Source organism: Ixodes scapularis, unplaced genomic scaffold, assembly GCF_016920785.2.
Source record: "Ixodes scapularis isolate PalLabHiFi unplaced genomic scaffold, ASM1692078v2 PGA_scaffold12__126_contigs__length_90152505, whole genome shotgun sequence".
NCBI classification, from domain to species: domain Eukaryota; kingdom Metazoa; phylum Arthropoda; class Arachnida; order Ixodida; family Ixodidae; genus Ixodes; species Ixodes scapularis.
Window position 1 is genome coordinate 44,882,167 of NW_024609838.1, and position 20,968 is coordinate 44,903,134.

General features: G+C 47.3%; 1 protein-coding gene across 1 annotated transcript in view; it reads right to left on the minus strand.

Moving 5' to 3' along the window:
* LOC8031737 (glucoside xylosyltransferase 1) overlaps positions 1 to 9,813 on the minus strand; it is a 48,084-nt gene extending 38,271 nt beyond the window's left edge. The window contains exons 1-5 of the mRNA XM_029989696.4: positions 9,584 to 9,813; positions 9,312 to 9,459; positions 5,834 to 5,965; positions 4,037 to 4,229; positions 2,770 to 3,086 (exon numbers count right to left, since the gene is read on the minus strand). Coding sequence (XP_029845556.2) covers positions 2,770 to 3,086; positions 4,037 to 4,229; positions 5,834 to 5,965; positions 9,312 to 9,459; positions 9,584 to 9,756 — 963 coding nt within the window. The 5' untranslated portion in view covers positions 9,757 to 9,813. The remainder of the gene's footprint in view (positions 1 to 2,769; positions 3,087 to 4,036; positions 4,230 to 5,833; positions 5,966 to 9,311; positions 9,460 to 9,583) is intronic.
* Positions 9,814 to 20,968: the final 11,155 nt, after the last annotated feature.

Sequence of the window (20,968 nt, forward strand, 5' to 3'; positions counted from 1 at the left end):
CGCGGGTCAAAAGTTAGGCGAAACGTTAGGACTAACGTTACGTTATGAGCGCGACGAAGATGATCAAGGACACGTGATTTTCTCAAGCGCCGGGCCGGGCTGAGCGCTCCCGCCGCTGCCTCACACAGGGGCGCAGCAGTCACCATGGAGCCAAGACGGTCTCCGCAGCCAACCGCCGCACTCCCTGCCGGCGCTGCGGCCGCTTCTGCTCCTCTTGGCGCCGAGGAACATGGCGGCGCCTGACGCATCTACCTCGTTGGCGGCTGTAACCTCGGCAGTGTGGAAACATGGCCGTCGACGTCAGTACACAACATGAGAACCAAGAGAGCGAAAGAACGACACTAATGTTTTCGAATTCACAGCTAAAAAAAACGCTCTTAGGTGTCCTCAAACTTTTTAAGGCGCAGCTCTTAGGCCTCATTCACACAGCCGTTTTCTCCCCGTCCGATGATTGCGCTGACCCTCCTTTCCGCCATAGGAGGAGGTTTGGGACCGGTTTCCGACCGAAATCGCGCCGCCGAAGCCGAAATGAGTAGAAGGTCGATGTTCTGTCTCCGGCGCCGGCGGGAGACCGGGTAAGCTGGCGCCCCGCCCCATCGAGGGGCGGCCAATCACAAAAAAAAGAAAACTTTGACTGAATTTCGCGGATTCTTCAAAGTTGGGTGACCATGGCCACGGCCGCGGGCGGTGTAAGTGGAACAGACCGTACTGTGCCCTAACGCTTTAAAGACGACGCCATGAAAGCTCTTTTCGGGAAGGAGCGAGGCCAGCGAGACGACGGGCGCATTGTCTGATGTTTACGTAGTTGAACAACGGGCATAGAGAGATTTGGATTTACCGCTGAGCTGCTGCTCCAAACGGTGAGACCCTATCGGTTCCTTTGCGGTAGACGTAACTGCGATTTTAAGGAAGAACAGCCGAAGAAAGAAAATACGGCCGTCAATCATTGGGGATGAAATGTGGCGTGAGGAGTGACTGATATGAAACTCTCTCGCGGTGGATCTTGTCGTTTTCGTTTCGAAACGTGGAGACAAATAAAATGTTTCGAAACATGCAAAATCGCTATCGGCAACCCGAACTCCAGCTTCAAGAAACAAATCAGTTGTGGCTGCGCCCATCGACGCCGATCGTCCGCTACTTTTGGTAGTCGACGCCGCCACAAAGCGACCGCAAATACAGGATTAGAAGGTTGGTAGTAGATATCAAGGGATGTGTGAAATTGTGCCAGAAATTAATACGTTATGCCGGTCACACAGTCTTACTGTATACAAAAGTTCGACGCGGAATTTCAAAGGTGCCGCAAGGTTTCTCAGCTACATGGAGAGAGCTACCCCCCATCTAAGGGGACAAGGCCGACAACATTTATCCATTCACGTAGCCACCGTCGGCAGATCCGTCGCCGATGGTTCGATCACTCTAACGTCCTCGCACCGCCCCAATTTCGGCACGGCGCTTTCGCCGGGACGGGGCGAGACGCCTGCTGTGTGAATGTGGCCTTAGTTGCCCGTTAACGGGTGAGCGGAATATACATCGGCGTCGGCGTCGCCGACGGCGTAACGGCGCGGGACAATATGGGAGATCTCCCATGATGATGTCACACGTGGCGTCACGTGTGATGTAACGAGGGTCACCTGTGAAGTCACTCCAGATGTCACTATGGGTAAATTTCCCTCTAAATGGGAGGTGAGCAGGAGAGGAGAAGGGGAGAGTACACAGGAGGAGGAGGTGCATACCCTCCTCTCTATACCTTCCCCTCCTCCTCCTTAAGAGCTGTGCTCTAATTCGGCGTAACAGGGGATTGTAAGCGTCTTTCATTTTTTGAATATATTCCTCTTCTATGCGGTGTTTCAGTCGTGCCAAAAGAAATTATGATTATGTTTCCCCGAAATTATTATGGAAGCCAATATAGGAGTCGTTATAAGCGGACGTCATAAGATGTGACCGGCATGCTCGCAAATTACATTCGTGTTGAATCTCATTCGCTAATACGAGATTAATATTGTAAGAGAATCTATTTAGAAAAGTCATTTGCATCACAAACTGTAATAGTCAATCGCTACACGTACTGTAGAATATCGCGCATCCGCCCATTCCACACTAAGCGCCCATGGCCAAATTTGTATGATCCGAGAAAATATGCACAGTACATTGATATATAAAACTGATAACCGGACAAGCGCCCATCCCCACTTTTTCGTGATTATCTATAAATTTTGAGTGGGCGCTTGCCTGTATTTTACGGTAGGTTAAAGTTATGTGAAGTCCGTAGGGACCAGTATTAAAACGCAAACTCAAGAATGATCCCCAATGGCGGTAAACTTGAGACTAAGTGATTCCCAACCAGATAAAGCTAAAGGTTTGCTTATAACGTCAATAATTTACACCAGGAAAATTACCGTTGACAATGACTGGGGGACTAGGAATCTGTTGAGTAACTGACGGAGGGGGGGGGGGGGGGTGGGGCTGAAAAAACCGCGTCGCTATTTATATTACCGCTTCATCCTTCGTGATTCGCCTTCGGCGTTATCATCGAGTAGCACAGCAAACGAAGATAATATGCTCAGGTTCTTAGGCTGTCACCGACTATGTTATGCACATCCCGTGTGTTGTTGCGCTAGCTTCGCAAAGATAAGCTGCAACCCCCCTCACACACAGAGAGATGGCCAATCGACACACTTCAGACGTACGAAAACTCAACATATTGCGTGTCATGTTTGTTTCTTTTTTCTTTCTCTATTTGTCTGTTTGAAAACAGGATGGCTCACGTACCTTCCCCATGACCCGGTAGATGGTGGAGAAGGCAGGTGCCCTGAACGGGGCGGCGAAGCACTTCGCGGTACCGTGCAACAAGGCGGGCGTTTCTCCCGAGCACGAATCGTGGAACCTGCAGTTATCCTGGCGGTAGTTCCATCTGCACGTCAACATGAACAGCTTGTCCGGGTGAAAGCTGAAGAGGATGTTGATTAAGTCCTGGTCACCCCAGAGTAACCGGCCAGCGTACTCTTCCCTCAGGGGCGCCAGGCGCGACGCCCAGTCAAAGCTGCGCATGCGCGTGAGGTTCATGGCCATAACGCCGGCGTTCGCTCCTGTGACAGTAAAAAAATCCCGGTTACTCGCCGTGTCTTGCACCTGCGCGCTCTGCTAAGCACAGACCAAACACAGCCACAAAATCCACGATGTCATATGACGTCTCACAGTCTCGTGACATAATGGAGTCACGTAAGCTAACATAATCACATCATGATACTGCGTGATGTCGCACGGCAGCGTGACGTTTAGCGGAGAAATAGTCCCGCAATATTGAGAGGAAAATTGTTCCCGCTACATTTAGCGAAAACATTGCACTGGAGCTAGGAGCACGTGGAGCGAAGGCTCGCACAAGCGGAACCCTGCCATCCTTGGTCCAATCCCCATCTCTGCCCGTTTCGATGACGACGAGCATCGTTTTAGCGTGTGGCCGAGTACCACTTCTAGGTGATGCATCTTCAACGCCCGAGGCTAGCAGCCGTACTGCACCGGCTAAATGTCTTATCTACAACGTAAACCACTGTCGCCATATCTCAGAGGCAGACCTACCTTGCGTTGTCTAAACACGAACGTTTATTTTGATTTTTTGGCCATCTCTTCGACATGTTAGCCTGTTCAAAAACGGCATTAATTGTCTGTTTTTCTGAGAATCGAAAAAAATACAATCGAAGAGAAAGCATTTTTTTAAGGAACAAGTGTGCGCATTGCCTGACATTGTTAGATCGAACAATCGATGTATGGATGTATGAAGCACATACTTCACACATGCTTGAGAGGTGACCGGAGATCATTCAGTCGTCATGTCTGCTGCACACACCGTATCTTATCCATGATATATAGGCAGTGCTACTTTGGGTTTAAGGGCTGTGGCCAATAAAAACTTCTAGTGTGGTCGAAAGCACTCGTCTAGTTCACTAACAGAAGTTATGCCTTCTTTGGTGCAAGATGAGAAAAAGCGCGAATATCGTGATTGTTCCAACAGTGTAGAGCAGTCTATGTACATACGTACCGAAAGGGGGAGGGTAAGGGTGCTTGGCAAGCTGGTGGTAAACGTTGTGAGCTACGTCTTCACCCTCGTAACCTAGGGCCATCAGATGGCTCTCGTTCATCTTCTCGAAGACGTTCCAGTGTTCTTCGACAGGGTTCAAAAAGAGGGTGTCGGCGTCCACGTACAAGACTGCATCCTCGTTTGGTAGCATGTCCTGCAGGTAACGCCGCGCAAAAGTTGTCATCAAATATCACATTGCACGTGTCCTTCCTTTTGGATAGGATAGTCTTTCTAGGGGGAAGATCGAGGATGTACCAATGATGACGTCATCGCGAGGCCTTACCGTCTATGTAGTATTGGTTACAGTGGACAAAAAAGAAAAAAAAAAAACAAAAAAAAACATCCGGGTGGTTGACATCAGCTATGGAGCTTGGAACGCGTCTTCATTTGCAGGGTTTATACCTTCTTATACCGTACACGCATCAACGACTAGCAACACAAAGGCACGTTGCGGTAGCTGTCGTGTCAGCTCCCGCGACATGACTTGAGCCTACATTGCAGAGAGTTCCCAAGTGTTTGATCGGAGACAGCGCTTATGGGCGGCGTTTGTATTATGAGAAGCAAGGAGGGACCGAAAGCGTTGATCGCCCCCAAACCTCTCCGCTTTTCTCGGTGCTTTCCTTCTGGGCACGCGAAAATGCACCGCGCGCGTAGTTCCTACCAATTTATGCAGGAGGCCTCCGCATTAAATTGGAAACGCTCGCCGCGGTCTGAGACGAACCCTGCTGTCAGATGGTCGTAAAAATGCTGGCGAAAACGAGGAGGGGAAGCAAGGATCGCTATCGTCGCGACGTCCCATCTCGTGTTCGGTTTGGTTTCTGTCGACTGTCTGGCTGTAGAGTGACCTGCAGACGACCAGGCGTCTGCCACATCCAGCTCCACTGCTCTGCCACCGCCAGGATCGCGACACGCAACAACCAAACACTTCTATGACGTCATCAGTCGGGATTCGGGGGGCCACTTCCGAGAATGCGGTAAACACGGCATTTGAAAACGCGCTGCACGCATAATAATTAAGCTTCCTCAACGACGTGATACTATGCGTCGGTTGATTGCTGCGAAAATAACGAAAAAGTCGTCCAGGCGAAGAAATGAAAAAAAGTGCAGGAGATCTGCTGAGTAATATTCATTATATTTACACTTTGTGACTGGGAAGTCTACTTGAGCACTTGAGCCTTCAAACCTAAAGCGCTTGTAGGTATAAACTGATGTTGCTCTGCGCATTATGGTCAAGATAGTGGAAAGTATTCTCCACTCTGACTTTCACGAGAGGGAGAAAATCCATTCATGTCATCATACATCAGTAGTGACAAAAGTATTACGCATGTTTTTTTTTGTTTTTTGTTTCTGAACATACGGCGGACAGTCGTTGCCTTACCAATGTGACAGAAAAAAATATACTTTCCTCAGACACTGATACAGAGTCCGGCAATATGAGCTGGGCGTTCATGACGGTTCGGCTTAAAGGTCAGGCGGGGAAGCCCAAGTAAGGGACTGCCCCCTTTCCTCGGTTTCATGACGGCATGCCGGGGGAACCCGATGCGGCATTTGCCCCTTTCAGTTAGCCCTAAAGTGGGTCAGCTTATATTTCCGCTGACCCACCCACCCACCAAAAACAAAAAACGGTGAAGATGATGATGTCTGATATTAGACTGCCCCTAAGGGATATAGCCGCGTAAAGAAGAACACCGTCCTTTGAGGTATGGTGCATCGGAACCTCGTCACGGTAATGTCCTGGGATACAAAGGAAACACCCACTGGGAGGAAGAGTCGCTGCGAAGAGCAGGGCTTGAACTGTTTCTTCCACGTTTCAAAGTTCTCCTTCGGGAACATCACCAAGCGTAGATCGTAGGTAATCCGGTTCAAGGCACTCGCTGGCCACTGCATGATCTGGACGATTATATTGACGCAAGATTACGACATGTATAGGACAAAGCGTTGTTTACAAACAAACCCATGCATTCCCTACACTAGGTGTGGGCATCGCGCGTGCGCAGAAAACAGGTGTGTGTGAAGTAAAGCGGAAACAGCGCGCAAAAACACAGGGAAAATAAAGAAGTGCCCAGAGTAGAAGCGCTGTCTGTGTGCAATAAATTGAAGTAAAGCGTCTCCGCAGGCGTCACATCAGCAGCAGCACCACCGCAGTTACACGACGTCAGAGCGGCGTGTTGACCTATATGGAGACCACGGTGGAAAAAAAAAAAAAAGGAAGCGGTGTTGGAACAAAGAGTAAAAGAGGGCCGAAATTCTACTCGGACTTCGCGCATCTCCCGGCAGGTGCGCTGTCGGGTTGGGGCTCCGCACGCAGGCGCCCTCGCACGCTGCTTGCTTTCAAAGCGTGTGCGTAAATAAGGATGGTTTCTCGAGCTCCTGTCACGCCGCGCCATCTCACGGCGTTTGCCATAATTGGGAGCAAACCTTTGCCGCACCTGCTTCGTGGCGAGGTGCCGCCGTTTATAAACAACTTTCTTCTACCGTGATACAGACTGTCCACAGCCGATATATGAACGAAAAAGTCATGTAGAAGAACTATTTCAATATATTTGTTTGAATGACAGTATTGCAGCTGTTGAGTGTCAAAAAAGAAAAGAAATATTTTGTACATTTATTGATTGAAGAATTAACGCAGTCATCTTGATACGGGAAACGAAAGCCTAAAGGCTGAATTGTATGGGACGAATTTTGCGCGGCGGTTTTTGGTCTGCGCGTGGAATCACCACAGTGGCTGCTACGTCGCGCGCAAAGCGTGCGTGTCATCGGATGGCGTTCGTCAGTTATTCGTCGCATAATTCACTCCATGGAGTTCAGCCTTTACCCTGGTTTACAAATAACCAGATAATTATCCAAATATTCTGACCACACACAAAATATGTATCTATATGAACCTGAAGTTTCTCTCCAACTCTTTATTGACAACGATAAAGTATGACTTTTGAAATATTCGTTCTCCGCATTTTCTACTAGAAGCACACTCACAAAAATGCTGAAATTAAACAGTCACAAGAGTCGTTTCTCCACTGAAAATTGACGTGTTTAATCTAAGTATCATTTAAATCTGGTCACACGTTAGCCTGATAACTACTCCAGATTCGGGTTATGGGTAATTTGCAGCAACAAAGGCAGCCGGTGTTCTTTTTTTCCTTTTTTTTTAACCGCAGATATGTCATGGCAATCCAAAAGACATGGTGTTCGCTGGAGACATGTTTGTTTCATACGCATATATACTTCGAACATGTCTTTAGGCAGTCTTTTGTGACCAAGGTATCAGGGCCCTCGTGCAAAGAACAAACACGCCTCCGAGAGTAGAGACTCGTGGAAATGAATCGTGCTGGTTAAGTTACGGTGTTTGTGGAGAATAACATAGAGGACAAAAACCGGACGACACGTTTCTCCAACTGGCAGCATACATTTATTTTGACACCCGTAACCAAACTCGACAGTCACCGCGCAGAGTTTCATCAGCGTGGCTATACACCTCCACGGCGCGGTCAGGTTCCAGAACTCAGCGGGGATCTCTGTGTCGAGGTTTCTGAACCTAATCGACCTTTACCTACGTTCAACCCTAGTGGAGCACGAGGGAAAGGTCTTCGACCAGAAGACGGGGGTTTGCATCGGCTTGTGCCTCGCCCCCGTCTTGAGTGAGATCTCCCTGTTCTTTGTGGATAGGCAGGTTTCCGAAGCCCTCACAACTCTCGCCCAGGGCACATCCGTATTGCGATATGTAGATGACTACCTTATCGTTCACCAAGCCACCTCTGACCCTAAAAATATTGAGCAGATATTCTCAGATAATTCGTTCGGTCTAAAATATACCAGCGAAGCCCCCACACAGAACGGACTACCGTTCTTGGATCTTCGCCTTCACCCCTCGGATTCCGGTATTTGCTGGTCCTACCAGCAAAGATCATGCAAACCAGTGCTTCCCTTCCACAGCAACCATTCAAAAAACGTCAAAAGCGGAATCGTTCAAAACCTCCTGACCTCATCCCAATCCAAGTCATGCCCTCACCTAATCTCGACGAGCTGCTCCCTACAGCACACCCGCCTCATCAAAGCGGGCTACCCAAAAGATTTACTCGAGACCCGATAAAAAACGTATTATAACAGCCCAGGCCACCAGCACACAACCTAAGGGCAGGCCACGCGCATCCCGCTTCGCGTGCATTCCCGCTTCGCGTGCATTCCATACGTGCACAACGTCTGCCACAGAATCAAATCGTTAGCACTCCGACATGACACGCAGGTGTTCTTTCCTTGTCGCCTCCGGCTCTCCTCGCTCTGCAGGAAAGTTAACAAACCAAGTGCCCCAAAGCCGTGCCCCAAAAAACACGCTACCAAGTTCGTTCCTTGTAGACAGGCCAGCGTCTACTCGATCCCGCTCAAGTGCGGCTCGCAATACATCGGCCAGACAGGCCGATGTCTAAACGACCGCCTGAGGGAGCACGCCAACGAGGTAAAACAGGCGGCTTCCAACCCATCCCTCCACTCCCTTCATCCAATTGCCCAGCACGTCGGCTCCTGCCCCTCCTGCGAACCAGAGTTCTCGGCCACCACGACTGTGGGAACACATAGGTCAAGATACGGCCGCCAGATAATCGAAGCCTTCGCTATGGGCCATTCACCGCGAAACATCGGGTCCCCATTGCTTTGTCTCTCCGACGCCGACGTTTCCTTTCTGCGTCCGAAAATGCGACCAACGTAGGCGCCTTTGAAGTAGGCTCGCCCTTCCCTCCTCAAGGTCACTCCCCTTATTATCTCCCCCTCTTTGACTTCGGCGCGCGTAGCCGGCTAAAAAACACGTTTCTCTTTCCCTCCATCTCCACTTTCTCTCCACCCCCACCCTCCCTTCCTTCCCTGTCCTCCTAACCTTCCAACTCTGCGCGGTGACTGTCGTGTTTGGTGACGGGTGTCAAAATGAATGTATGCTGTCAGTTGGAGAAACGGGTCGTCCGGTTTTCGTCCTCTATGTTATTCTCCACAAATACCGTGACAGTAGAGAGTTTAAGGGAACCGTGTTTGCGCATCCAATACGGTACAATGGACCCTCCGGTACAAACTGCGCATGTGCTGCCGCAGGAGACTCGCACATGCGCAGTGCGTACCAAAGGACCCATCGTACCCTATCGGATGTGCAGAAACAGTTTCCTAAAATTCTTTAGTGTCTTCCCTGAGTTGAATTAGCAGTGAATTGCGGATTTATGATGCAGAAAACCACACTGTGCGACGCCGTAGTTACCCTGTCTTGAAGACGCTTGATGTTTTCAACATCGGCGTACAGAATCAGCCTCAGTGGAACCCTTGAAAATGCTACGGCTGACTTGAGACTGGCCATGGTGAGTTCCAAGCCGCTCGCACAGGTCACCGCCACTATCGTCGGGGATACCCTGCGTCGATGTCGAAGTGGGTACGTGCGTGTGTTTAACAGTGTGGATCCACCAAACTGATGCGGCATACACATTTTCTGTACACGCTCATTTACGGGTTTTAATTTCTAACGGTTGCTCCTACCTTTTGTCTGTTGAGCCATCACCCTGAGGTAGAGCGGTTGGACTCTTGTCGTGAGAGCACCTGCATCCGGTACCAGGCACCTCGTTGTACCACAGACTTGCGAGTAGAACCAGACTCCAGAAGAAGAGGAGTGCGGCCAAGGAGCGTCGAAGCCAGAATCGTGCAGCACGCATGTCTCCTTAAGTTACGCAGGGGAACTCGTACCTCACTTGCTGTCTAAGCTCATTGCATCGTGCGTCATCGAGACACCAGCATCCAACTCTTGTCTTGTGAAGAAGCTGCAGAAATGAGAAGAAACATGTCCAACGATTTCGAATCATTACATTCTTGTTTCTGATGACACGTAAAGGCCTGTTCACACACTTGCAACGTTTTTCGGACCGAGTGCCTTGAAACTTCTTAAACTCCTTACGACGAGAGAAGGCGCCACCTATCAAGAAGAAGTGGAACACTTGGAAGTGCCGTACATTTCCTAGCTCGTTCGATTATCATCTCTTCTTTCTTGGCTCAAACAAACTTTTGTCAATAGTATGAACGACCATTTCTCATAAAGTTGTACGCCCATCTTACCTCCAAAATTCCACCGAAACTTCACTCTAGTGAAATGAAAATCCAGACTCACCACAGATATAGCGCCAGCATGTGAAGTGTTCTCTGGTAGTAAGAGATTTGAAGAGTTTTTAAGGCACTCTGTTCTAAAGGCCCGTTCACACTCTTGCAGCCAAGTACGACCGAGGGAGACGATACCTATTGAGACCTCTTACAATTTCTTAGGACGAGGGAATACACTGTCACTCTGGCGCCACCTATGCGGTGACCCTGGAACTCCATTTCAAAAAAGCAAAAAGGTTTACGGGATTTGCGAGGTCAATTGTGGGTAATACCTGTAGGAAAGGCTCGTTTATAACGTTGACAAAAGTTTTCGAGCGAGGAAAAAAATGATAATGTTTGAGAGAAATAAAAAATATGCCGGACCGCCAAGTTTACACTGCAACCCAATAGCTGACGCCAGTGGGTTTTCTCGTTGTGAGAGGTTTCACGGCACTCAGTTCTAAGAGGTCGCAAGAATGTGAACGGGCCTTAAGGGGTCGCAAGTGTGTGAACTAAAGTCAATGGATTTGGGCAAGTGGGGAGATTGCCTTCCTTATGCCTTTCCGCCTGCTAGCCGGACGCAAACAAACACCAACACACAAACGGCGAAATCTCTCAAGGTGATGCTCATAGCTGTCGGTTCCCATGGTGATCGCCATTCTGAACCCTTTGAAAGGTTCGAAGCTCTGAAAGGGTCATTTAAAGCAGTGGCACCAAGCATCGCTATGAAACATCATCGTACTGAAAGCGTTCTTCGTCCGATATGAACATATTTGGCAGTGTAAATGGAATAAGCTTACCACTCATGCTTATTTCCCCAGATCTCTTACAAATATGTTGCTCTTCTTTACCATGAGGCCCAGTCAGTGCGCTTTGGACATAACACTCTCCGTAAGTTGTCTACGTGTAAAGTTAAAAGTAAAAATCCCAGATCTCTACACGATGGTGAAAAAAAAAAAAAAAAAAAAAAAACAGAATCGGCAAGGTTGGAAAGCTGGAACCTTAAAGAAAACTTATGTTTGTTTATCTTAGAGTAAAGAAGAATGAATTCTGCTGCGTTGTCGCTATCAGATACAGTTCAGTTTTTTCTCTTTACGTGGTGTCGGAACATGGCGGGCAGAATTCAGTAGCTTATTTATAGGCACAAGGTGTTTTCGAGAACTTGCTCGTGGCCCGTGTGACGCGCCTTTGGCTGGTTATTTATTGCAAGACTCACTCTGACTCATTGAAGAAACAAAGAAGAAGCGCGAGCAAATATTTGAGAGAAGAATCCACTGCGTCAGCGACAGAATAAGCGCCACTTTTCCTGAACATCTCAACCTCGAATTTCAATCACTTTTCAAAAGATGGCGCAAGTGCGCGTCATCTGCTGCATTATAAGTTTTTTTTTTTATATCTAGGACAATTACTCTGTTTCATATTTAGCGTGCAACGCTGTCAAAGCTACTGGCGTGAGCGTGGGGCTTTATGTCGTTGCTCATTTGCACGCGTTCTCGCACAAACAAAACCACAGATGAAGCCACGCGCTAGCGCCAGTAGCTTTGACAGCGTTGTACGCTAAGTATGAAACAGAGTATAGCTGCAAAAAAAATTTGCCACAAACGAGCAGAATCCACTCCCTCAAGCCACAGCCAGAACAAGCGGCCACATGAGTTGGCGCCGGCAATGTATATTGTAGCCACGCGCTGGTGCTGCAGAGCTGCCAAAGAGCAGAGCACGTGCTGAAGTACATATGCATAAGGGTCGATTTCGGTAATTGCACAGATTGGACACTAGCCACTACGCGAAGGCTCGTTGTGGCATTGATTATGTCATGCACAAATGAACAGCTCACGGAGCTCCCGTCTTCAATCTATGAGCTCTATTCAAATAGCGTCGCTCTGCGTGAATCCAGTTAATCCCCTCGATCACTACGCGTGATCACTGCGACCACTATGATACGCCGTCAGGTTTCGCGATTGAAACTGAAAGAAAAGGACAGATTTCATCATAAAATTACTCCGCGACACAATCGTGTTTTGGTCATTGGCGTTTCGTGAAAATATGCGCCAACCCGCTGTTCACAGACAAGCCAGCGTTTTCCCACGGAAAGTGTGGGCACCGCGAAGCGCACAAACGAGATTCACACGAGGTAAAGCGTCTGCACATGCTCAGTGCCGATAGCAGCGGCACGGCAGTAGCTTGATGTCAGAGAAGGGAGGTGGTGTATACCGGCGTGCAAGTTTGTCTGTTTTTCGCGTGCCTCGTGCGTTTGTTTACCCCCGACCTCGATCACCGACGGCGTAAGCTCGGCTGCTTCGTCATGGCGCGTTCTCTACGCGTTTTCTGCGTTGCCTTTTGATGAACGGGTCCCTCTTGGCCTTCCAATCCGCCAAAGACGCATTTTAGAAAACACTTGCTCGCCGTATACTTGGGCACGTGTAGGGCAAGTAAAAAGAAAAGACATTATTTTGGCGTAAAATAAAGTAACTCGAAATGCCAGTAAGCTTCTGCAAAGTGAGAAACATTCTAACTCGATATAAAGTTTCGGAATAAGGGCCCCAAAGCTTTGGGCTCCCCGGGCAGCTTGGGACATCTTACTGCACATGCGCATAAGTTGTGCGAAAACGTAGCGCGACGCTTGAAGCTGCTCGGTTCCTTTTAGGTATCCGCGATAATCGGAGAGTACGTGGAACTCACACTCACCAAGTGAACCAGTGGCATGAACACCGCACTGATTTCAGTGAGATATTTGGCTTCACAAAACCGACGCAGACCTGAAAACACTCCGAGCGTCAGGGACTACGCGCAAGTACAGCACTCTACCAGCGAAGCACCTGATATTCAATTCACGAGCATGCAACTGGAAAACAGCACACCTGCTTCGTGCGCATTTCACTGGATCCGGAAGTTACCAAAATAGTCCGCTGAACACATGCGGCTGCGCTTGGCGTTGCCATTAAACGGCTCAGTCGGGTACGCGGCCAACTTCCGTTTTGTGTGTATTGCTCAAACAATTGCCCCGTGATACGGTTGCGTGGATGGTAGAGGTGGGGCAAGAATAGGGTGACCACCTACCAACTAGCGAAATGCGGGACACGCGGGGCAAGGGGGGGGGGGGGGGGGTAAATTTATGAACACGCACAGCACGAACCCAGCCTCTCTTAACACATTTTATCCTGTGCTCTTTATACCCCTGCCAATTGTATTGCAGCAATTAAGCTCGAATGATTTTCACTCCCACTGATATATTTTTATGCCAAATACGTTAACCTGTCGAAGTTGAAAGCATAAAAATCAACTGAAGCAGACGACTATGCATCAAATGAAATTAAGAAACAGTAAATCTTTTACGGGTTATGGTTTCCTGTCAACGATTACTTTTATCAACATAGTCCTACACACCTTTTTAACATTATGCTCTTTCGTGAACATTGTGAGTTGCAGTCTTTTTGCCTTGTGTGGCTGGACTTCGCTAAAAAAAATTAAAACAAAATCCACAGCAACCTTTTCGCATTGACACAGCCATAGGAAATAATTACATTAATTTATGTTTAAACTTCTGGCGAGCGATTTTCTCTTACAATATTTTGCCCCCAAGGGGAGAGGCACAACGGCGCATGCGCGTCGTGTTTCCTGCAAGAACGACGGTCGCTTCCCGCAGTGCTTGTATAGAAAATGGCATACCATCGAGAGTTACACGTTTATCAGTGACCTTCGCGCTACCCCGTGGCCTGTTCTTTGGAAGCGCCATAATTTGCGTAGTGAATGCTATGACAATGTGAAATGCGGGACATTTTGAAGATTTGGGAATTTCTTGCGGGACGCGGGACACGAGTCCTCAATGCGGAAGAGTCCCGTGAGTCGCGGGACGGGTGGTCACCCTAGGCAAGACCAAAGAAACGGAGTATAGGACAGACTGATACACGGGTTCTATACTCCGTTCATCTTAATGACGTCAAGTGACGCCGTGAGTCACGTAATGTGAGCACGTGACGTTATGGTGAAATGCAGACGTCACGTGACGATAATGGAAACTACAAATAAGTTTTCGCTATTTATGTCGGAAAGGAGTTTGGGTGGTAAAGGCAATAAAGCTAAATGGGTGTTACGCCGGCAAAACCGTGGGCGTGATATTATGTGGAGCTACACGCTTAAAACATGTATGCGCTATTTTTCAAGTGTTCTTTGACTAAAATAATGAAGTTGCGTCATGAAAAAGGTGCACTTTGTAATAGATGCAAGCAATGTTGAGGATAGTGCACTTAAAAAAGAGGTGTCCAGAAGCCTACGGAACAAGGTTACCGCCAAGCTAAAACTTGTGAAGAAAAAAAAAAAAAAAAAACGTTTGGAGCGTCACAGTAGAAACCCCTGGAAAACATGGATATTATGCGTGAACTAGGTGGTAAGATAGTGAAAAAATATTGAACAATCAATCAAGAAGCTTTTCGGAGACCGGGATATACGGTATTTATGCGCGAAGTTAAGTGAAATATTAGTTCGAAGTGTTGCGGATCTTCGTGGACGGCGTTTAGTTCCATCAATATTTCCACCGGTCCTGGGGGGGTTTGCGTCAAATCAGCCTATTCGGAGCAGATGACGGAAGGGGATCTAAGAATGATTGTAAATAATATGTCTGCGGCCAAGGCCCCTGGGATTGACGGTATTCGCTTAAGAGATATCTTGGCTCACTTTAACAAACTTAAATACGAGCTGCTGAAAATCATTAACTATAGGTTTTTCAACGACTGAAACCCCCAGTGGCCTAGAAGCTGCCGTTGTAAGGCACATCTTTAAAACAGGAATTAAAAAGTGCATGTTGAACTACAGGCCCATTTCTATTTTATCCGTGGTATCTATAATCGTGGCTAAGTTTGTCTTTAAACCAATGACGTTTTACTGTGAGAAGTATTCTTCACTGCATAGATCCCAGTACGGCTTTCACCGAACCACAGGCACACACTCACTACTCGAAGACCTGTTCGATCAAATCCACGTATATATTGAGCGTAACAATGCTGTGATAACGCTTTTTTTAGACCTCAAACAGGCTTTGATACAATTGGCCACGGGTGTCTTGTACATAAAGTAGAGCACATGGGTTTTAGAGTCCCGTTTATTGACTCACCGACTCAATACTTTTCATGGCGTCAACAGCTGGTAAATATTCGTGATGCTAAGAGTAAGTTTGTGAGACTTAGGTACGGTGTTTCGCAGATATCCATTTTGGGACTTCTCCTTTTCAACCTATAAGTTAATGAAATTGGGAAGCTTTACTTTTGCTCGCCGCTATTACAGAAGGCGAATGATACCGCTATGGTTTTATCTGGTAATGAGAAATTCGAAGCTACATCTTTTTATCAAGATGGCATATTTCGCCTAATGGCGTAGTTCACTAGCAACCAAACGTGTTTTGTAAACGTCAATAAAACGAAACTAATGTGCATTTACAACCCACACAAAATTTTAAAATTTCGGCCCTTTTAGACTTTCATTTACAGACTTGTGAAAACTGCAGGGGCGCATCACTTGAATACCTGCCATCTACAAGGTATCTGGGCGTGCTTGTCGAGGAACATCTTTCATAGGGAGAGCATGTTTGCTACCTGGCGAGGCGCCTACGAACGCTATGTGCTTGCATGTACCGCCTTCATTTTCTGACCGACCTACGTACTAGATGTAAGACATATCCGGCACTGGGTGTGTATATACTACGATACGGCCTATCAGTTTATCCTCGCTTCTGGTGTCATAAAAAAAAGATTACTCTGCGTAACAACGCAAGAAACTTTGCGCACGGAAATAAATTTGCTCAACTCGAAAATAACCTTAAGGTGCGGTTGCTACGGATCTTGCCAGGTGTCAAGTTGTATATCTCTATTATATTAGGGCACATTTACAACAAATACGCTCTTAAACAGCCACTAAAGAAGCAAAGGGTCTTGAGGAAAATAGAACGTTTCGCTTTGCCCAGAGTTTTTACAAACAACGGCAAAAGCGTAGGGCTATTTTATGTTCCGCTATATAATAACGTGTTGCCAGATACCTTATTGGATATGCAGTCACTTAGGAGTGTTAAGAGAGAGTTGCGAGAACGGTGCAATAACCTTAATGCATAGCCAATTTTAAACATGTGTTTGTTCTAATCTTTTTTTTTTACGCGGGATTGAGTTGTTAAGTCGTTCTGTAGAAGTTTTTGCATCTTGGGGTTTTCAAGTTTAAATTTACAGTCTGTAACTTGTCGGGTTTTGTGACATGTAACTGGACTTCCGTTAACATTTAAATGTTTGAAACTTTTTTTTTGGGCAGCAATTCCGGTGTTATGTGCTATGTATGAGTCGTAACAATATTCCTACCCAATGCAGCAGTTTCCCGCCCACAAGCGCACACTTGTTTTACGGGCCTTGATAATTTTGTACTATTTTATTGTGCAATAAACGTATGTCTGCATATATATGTATGTAAATAATTCCCTTAACATAGTTTATAAGAATTAAATGCTTCCGTGGAGCTATAAAATTTTTAAATTACGCGGCCGCGAGAGTTCTAGGAGTCGATTCTCCACTGGCGACAATCAAAAATCCCTACTTTTCCCTTCCTGTGTGCGAGACACCCGGGAAGGCAAACAAGCTAGTTGGGAAGTCAAAAGAGCCGCGTACTACTAGAGCGACAAGCAGCCCCAAACGACAGCGACACACGGCAATGAGCGACAAACGATATGGACAGATAGCCTGTTTGTTGGAGTCCGCCGTCCCGCCAGGGCGGAGAAGACGCAGTACACGGGAACAAGAAAACGTGTTTCCTAGAGAAAGTGGAGATGTAAACAAAACGCTTCAAAATACACAGACAGAGTCTGGCGACGTGGTATTTGTGGTGTTCTCTTTGGTCGTAAAACGCGCCGACAAACACGGTGAAACTGGAGACGATTACATTATTTCTTGATTAAAACGTCCGCTAGTCTTCATTAACTGCTGGCGACGTTCTACGAACAGTCGTAGTAATCGACACCAAACTTTTCTCCGAACTAGAATTGCCGAATCGTTCCTTTTTTGGGTCGTTCGAGGTATTCTAGGTGAGTGCCAGAGAATTTCATGCCTATTTTGAGGATGTGTATTACTTTATATCCAAATGATCGAGGATTGACCTTTTTTGGGGGACTTACGGCACCCCGATTACGACAGAACGTGATTAGAATCTTCGTCTGCCGGAATGGCTTGCCGAAAAGTTCTGTCCTACTTCATGGTGAGCGGTCTTGCTTTGGTCAGTCCTTTAACGTCGGCCTATCCATCCTGATGCAGGGTCATAGACCTCGGCGACTTGAAGCATCACCTCCCGCATGAGATTTTTGCGAGAAAAATCAGCCAGAGCGAATTCTCCTTCGCAACAAGACCGCCAGCAAGCAAGCCACGACCACTCCGAGCAGTCGAGGAACGGGAAATGAAGAAACGATCAATGGCCGCCAAGTCCTTCTCTGAAGGTCGAGCGGCGGAGCGAGCCACGGGAGAAACGGGAGGAAGGTTAGAAGGGTGAGAAGAGAGGAAACAGTGGGTACAAGCGAGTGAGGAGGATACGTTCGTCTCCGAGAGATGCTTGTGGCGCTTCATGTATAATGACAAACAAAAACTTCTCCGTCGTCAATGGTTTGTCGGCACTTGGTGGCGTTTCTCGGGGGTGTTTGTCGTTACAGTGGGACTGCATCAGCCACACGGAACTTTGTGGTGTCGCCGAACAAAAATCGGTGTTTGTCGCTCTAGTGGAACGAGGCTAGAACAGCAGTGGTAAATGTGGCAGACTCCTGTTCTGCTGCAGGTTGCTCTCGAGCTTGGCAGTCCATGTAAACTTCGGCAGTCAAGTGTTGGGATGCTTCAACGACAGCGACGCTCGCATTCTCTCCTGCTTTTGTTTCCAGCAATTGTACACCAACCGCCAGGATCGCGACATCCGACAGCGTAATCTTCTGGCTTTGGTGACGTTATTTGTGACCACTTCGAGACCACTTTCAATGCACGGGGGGAATAGGAGGCAAAACACATTAGTCGCAGTTGGCACGGCTCCTATATGTGGATCAAGATGCAGTCACATGGGTGGCGGCGCCATTCAAGCCTCGTTCGCTGTCCATCTGCCGCGCCAGGATCCGCCACTGCTTGGACTGGAGCAGGAACCCGTCAACGCACTCGTGTTGCTGGACCCGGAGCAGCTCGCGTTCCAGTGGATCGATGAAGTTCCGCTCAAGGCTTGTGCTGAGCTCGTACTGCGAAGAAGACACGAGAGAAATATATTTTTTTTTGCCCGTGCAGCATTGCTCGGGGTTTCAGACAGGAAAAACAAACAAAACATTCTCGCTATGGACGACCATAAAAATATCTCAAAGTCAATGAACGACCATAGCGTCCTTCACTAGCAGCCAAACTTCTTTTTAAACGTCAATAACACAAAACTAAAGTGCGTTAACAACCCGCACAAAATTATTAAATTTTCGGCCTCCTTAGCCTTTCACATACCCACGTGTGAAAACTGCTGGGCGCAACCCTTGAGAACGTACCATCTACAAGGTATCGAGACGTGCTTGTCGATGAACATCTTTCATGGGGAGCACATGTTGGCTACCTGGCGAGGGGCCTTCGAATGGTATCTGCTTATTTCTACCGCCTTCATTTTGTGACCGATGCGCGTACTAGACGTAAGATGTATCAGGCACTGGGGGTGTATATACTAGAATACGGGGTAACGGTTTATCGTCCTTTCTGGTAGCATAAAAAAGATTACTCTGCGAAACAACGCAAGAAACTTTGCTCATGAAAATTAATTTCCTGAACTCGAAACTGACCTTAAGGTGCGGTCGCTACGGATCTTGCCAAATGTCAAGTTGTATATCTCTATTACACTAGGGCACATTTACAACAATTACGCGCTTAAGCAGCCACTAAAGAAGCAAGGGGTCTTGAGGAAATTAGAACGTTTCGCTTTGCCTAGAGTTTTTACAAACTACGGCAAAAGGGTACAGCTATTTTATGTTCCGCTATATTAACACGTGTTGCCAGATACCTTTTTGAATGTGCAGTCACTTAGGATTGTTACGAGAGAGTTGCGAGAGCGGTGCAATAACCTTGATGCATAGCCAAATGTGTAACATCTCTTTGTTCTAGTTCTTTTTTTTTTTCCGCGGAATTAAGTTGGTACTTCGTTTTCTGTACGTTTTGCAACTTGGTGTGTTCAAGTTCAAAATTACTGGGTTTGTAACTTGTCGGGCTTTGTAACATGTGACTTGGATTTTGGTTAACATTTATAAGTTTGAATTTCATGTTTGGCAACAATTCCGGTGCGATGTGCTTTGTATGAGTCGTAACAAAATTTCCCTACCCAATGCAGCAGTTTTTCACCCACACGCGCACGCTTGTTTTACGGGTCTGGATAATTGTGTACTAGTTTATTTTCAATAAACGTATGTATGTATGTATGCATGTATGTATGCATGCATGCATGCATGTATATATGTATGTATGTATGTATGTATGTATTCATGTATGTATGTATGTATGTATGTAGTTCCGTTAAAATTGCATAAAATGTTCAGGCAGGAGCACCGACAGACAGCACCATCGACGACCAATGCGCCCTGTGCGTGAACACTATTGGTCCTCTCCTCCCCCCTTTTTCTACTTTCACAACGCTTACCCAGAAATACGTGTAGTTTCGTCGTTCCCTGGATTTCAAACTTGGTCGCGCGATTTTCGAAGTGTTCTTCAATTACCGCAAGGCAGTCCTTGTTCGCATACACTAAAATTGTTTCAACAGGTTGACAAAATGCTTCCTTTACACCCTCTCCGCTTCAAAAAACGCTATAAAATGTTCATCACCCGTGCAAAAAATGCTGAGTCATTGAGCTGTGGACGTATGCGCAGCGTCTGACATACCGCGAAGCAGGGCAACAGCGGATGCTCAGGAGGCGTTCCACAGCCCGGCAGAAAAAGATGGCTGCGCAAGAACGACGATTTATTCAAAGAATCAAAGGTCTATCGGGGTCATGCGAGATTGAAAGCGTCGCTGCGATCAGACAGTCATCATTGGTTGAATGGTGACATGACCTTAGCAAAGGATTTCTCATCGACGGAAATAAGAGTAATGAGAGAACTTCAGTTTTGACGCTGTTGGCAGTGTTGATTTCAGAGCGCAATGATTTCAATCTTCCACCGTGCTCATTACAAACGCCATCGAACTTGTTGTTCGCTAGGTAGTGATGTCGCGAGAGGTAACCATAGGCGGGCGCCACCAAAATACCTCGCCGCCAATAGCAAGTCCATAAAGACGATCGCCATTGCGATGCGCTCTCGTTGCCGCTTTACTGGCTACATGTAGTCGTAGACTCGGCATCGATCGTGCCTAACGTTAAACGAAGAGGAAAAATTTTGACCTATTTTATTTTAAAGGCTTACGCAACCCGAAGCCGGAAACACCGCGACAACTGGGGTGGGACGTCGGAGCCGCTATGTTGTCATTTCGGAGCAGCTGGACTGACTGAATGGTACGGGTGCGAGCGCGCACCGTAAAGACCGCATACGGGTTTCGTATTTGGATCGAGAAGCACACCGGAACAAAATTCCATAGCGTTTTGGAACCCATGAAGGTGTATTAGCATTTCAGCTGTCTGCGGTGGGGAGCGAGTTTTCGTACCTCACTTCGGCACAAATAGTCGCACGTGTTAATCTAAAAGCGCCGAATAAAGAGGAACGAGCCTGTAGACAAGACGAAATACACTCTCAAACCAAGGTTCATTGAAATACACACCAACTATTAATAGCATCTTTCTGGCTATTC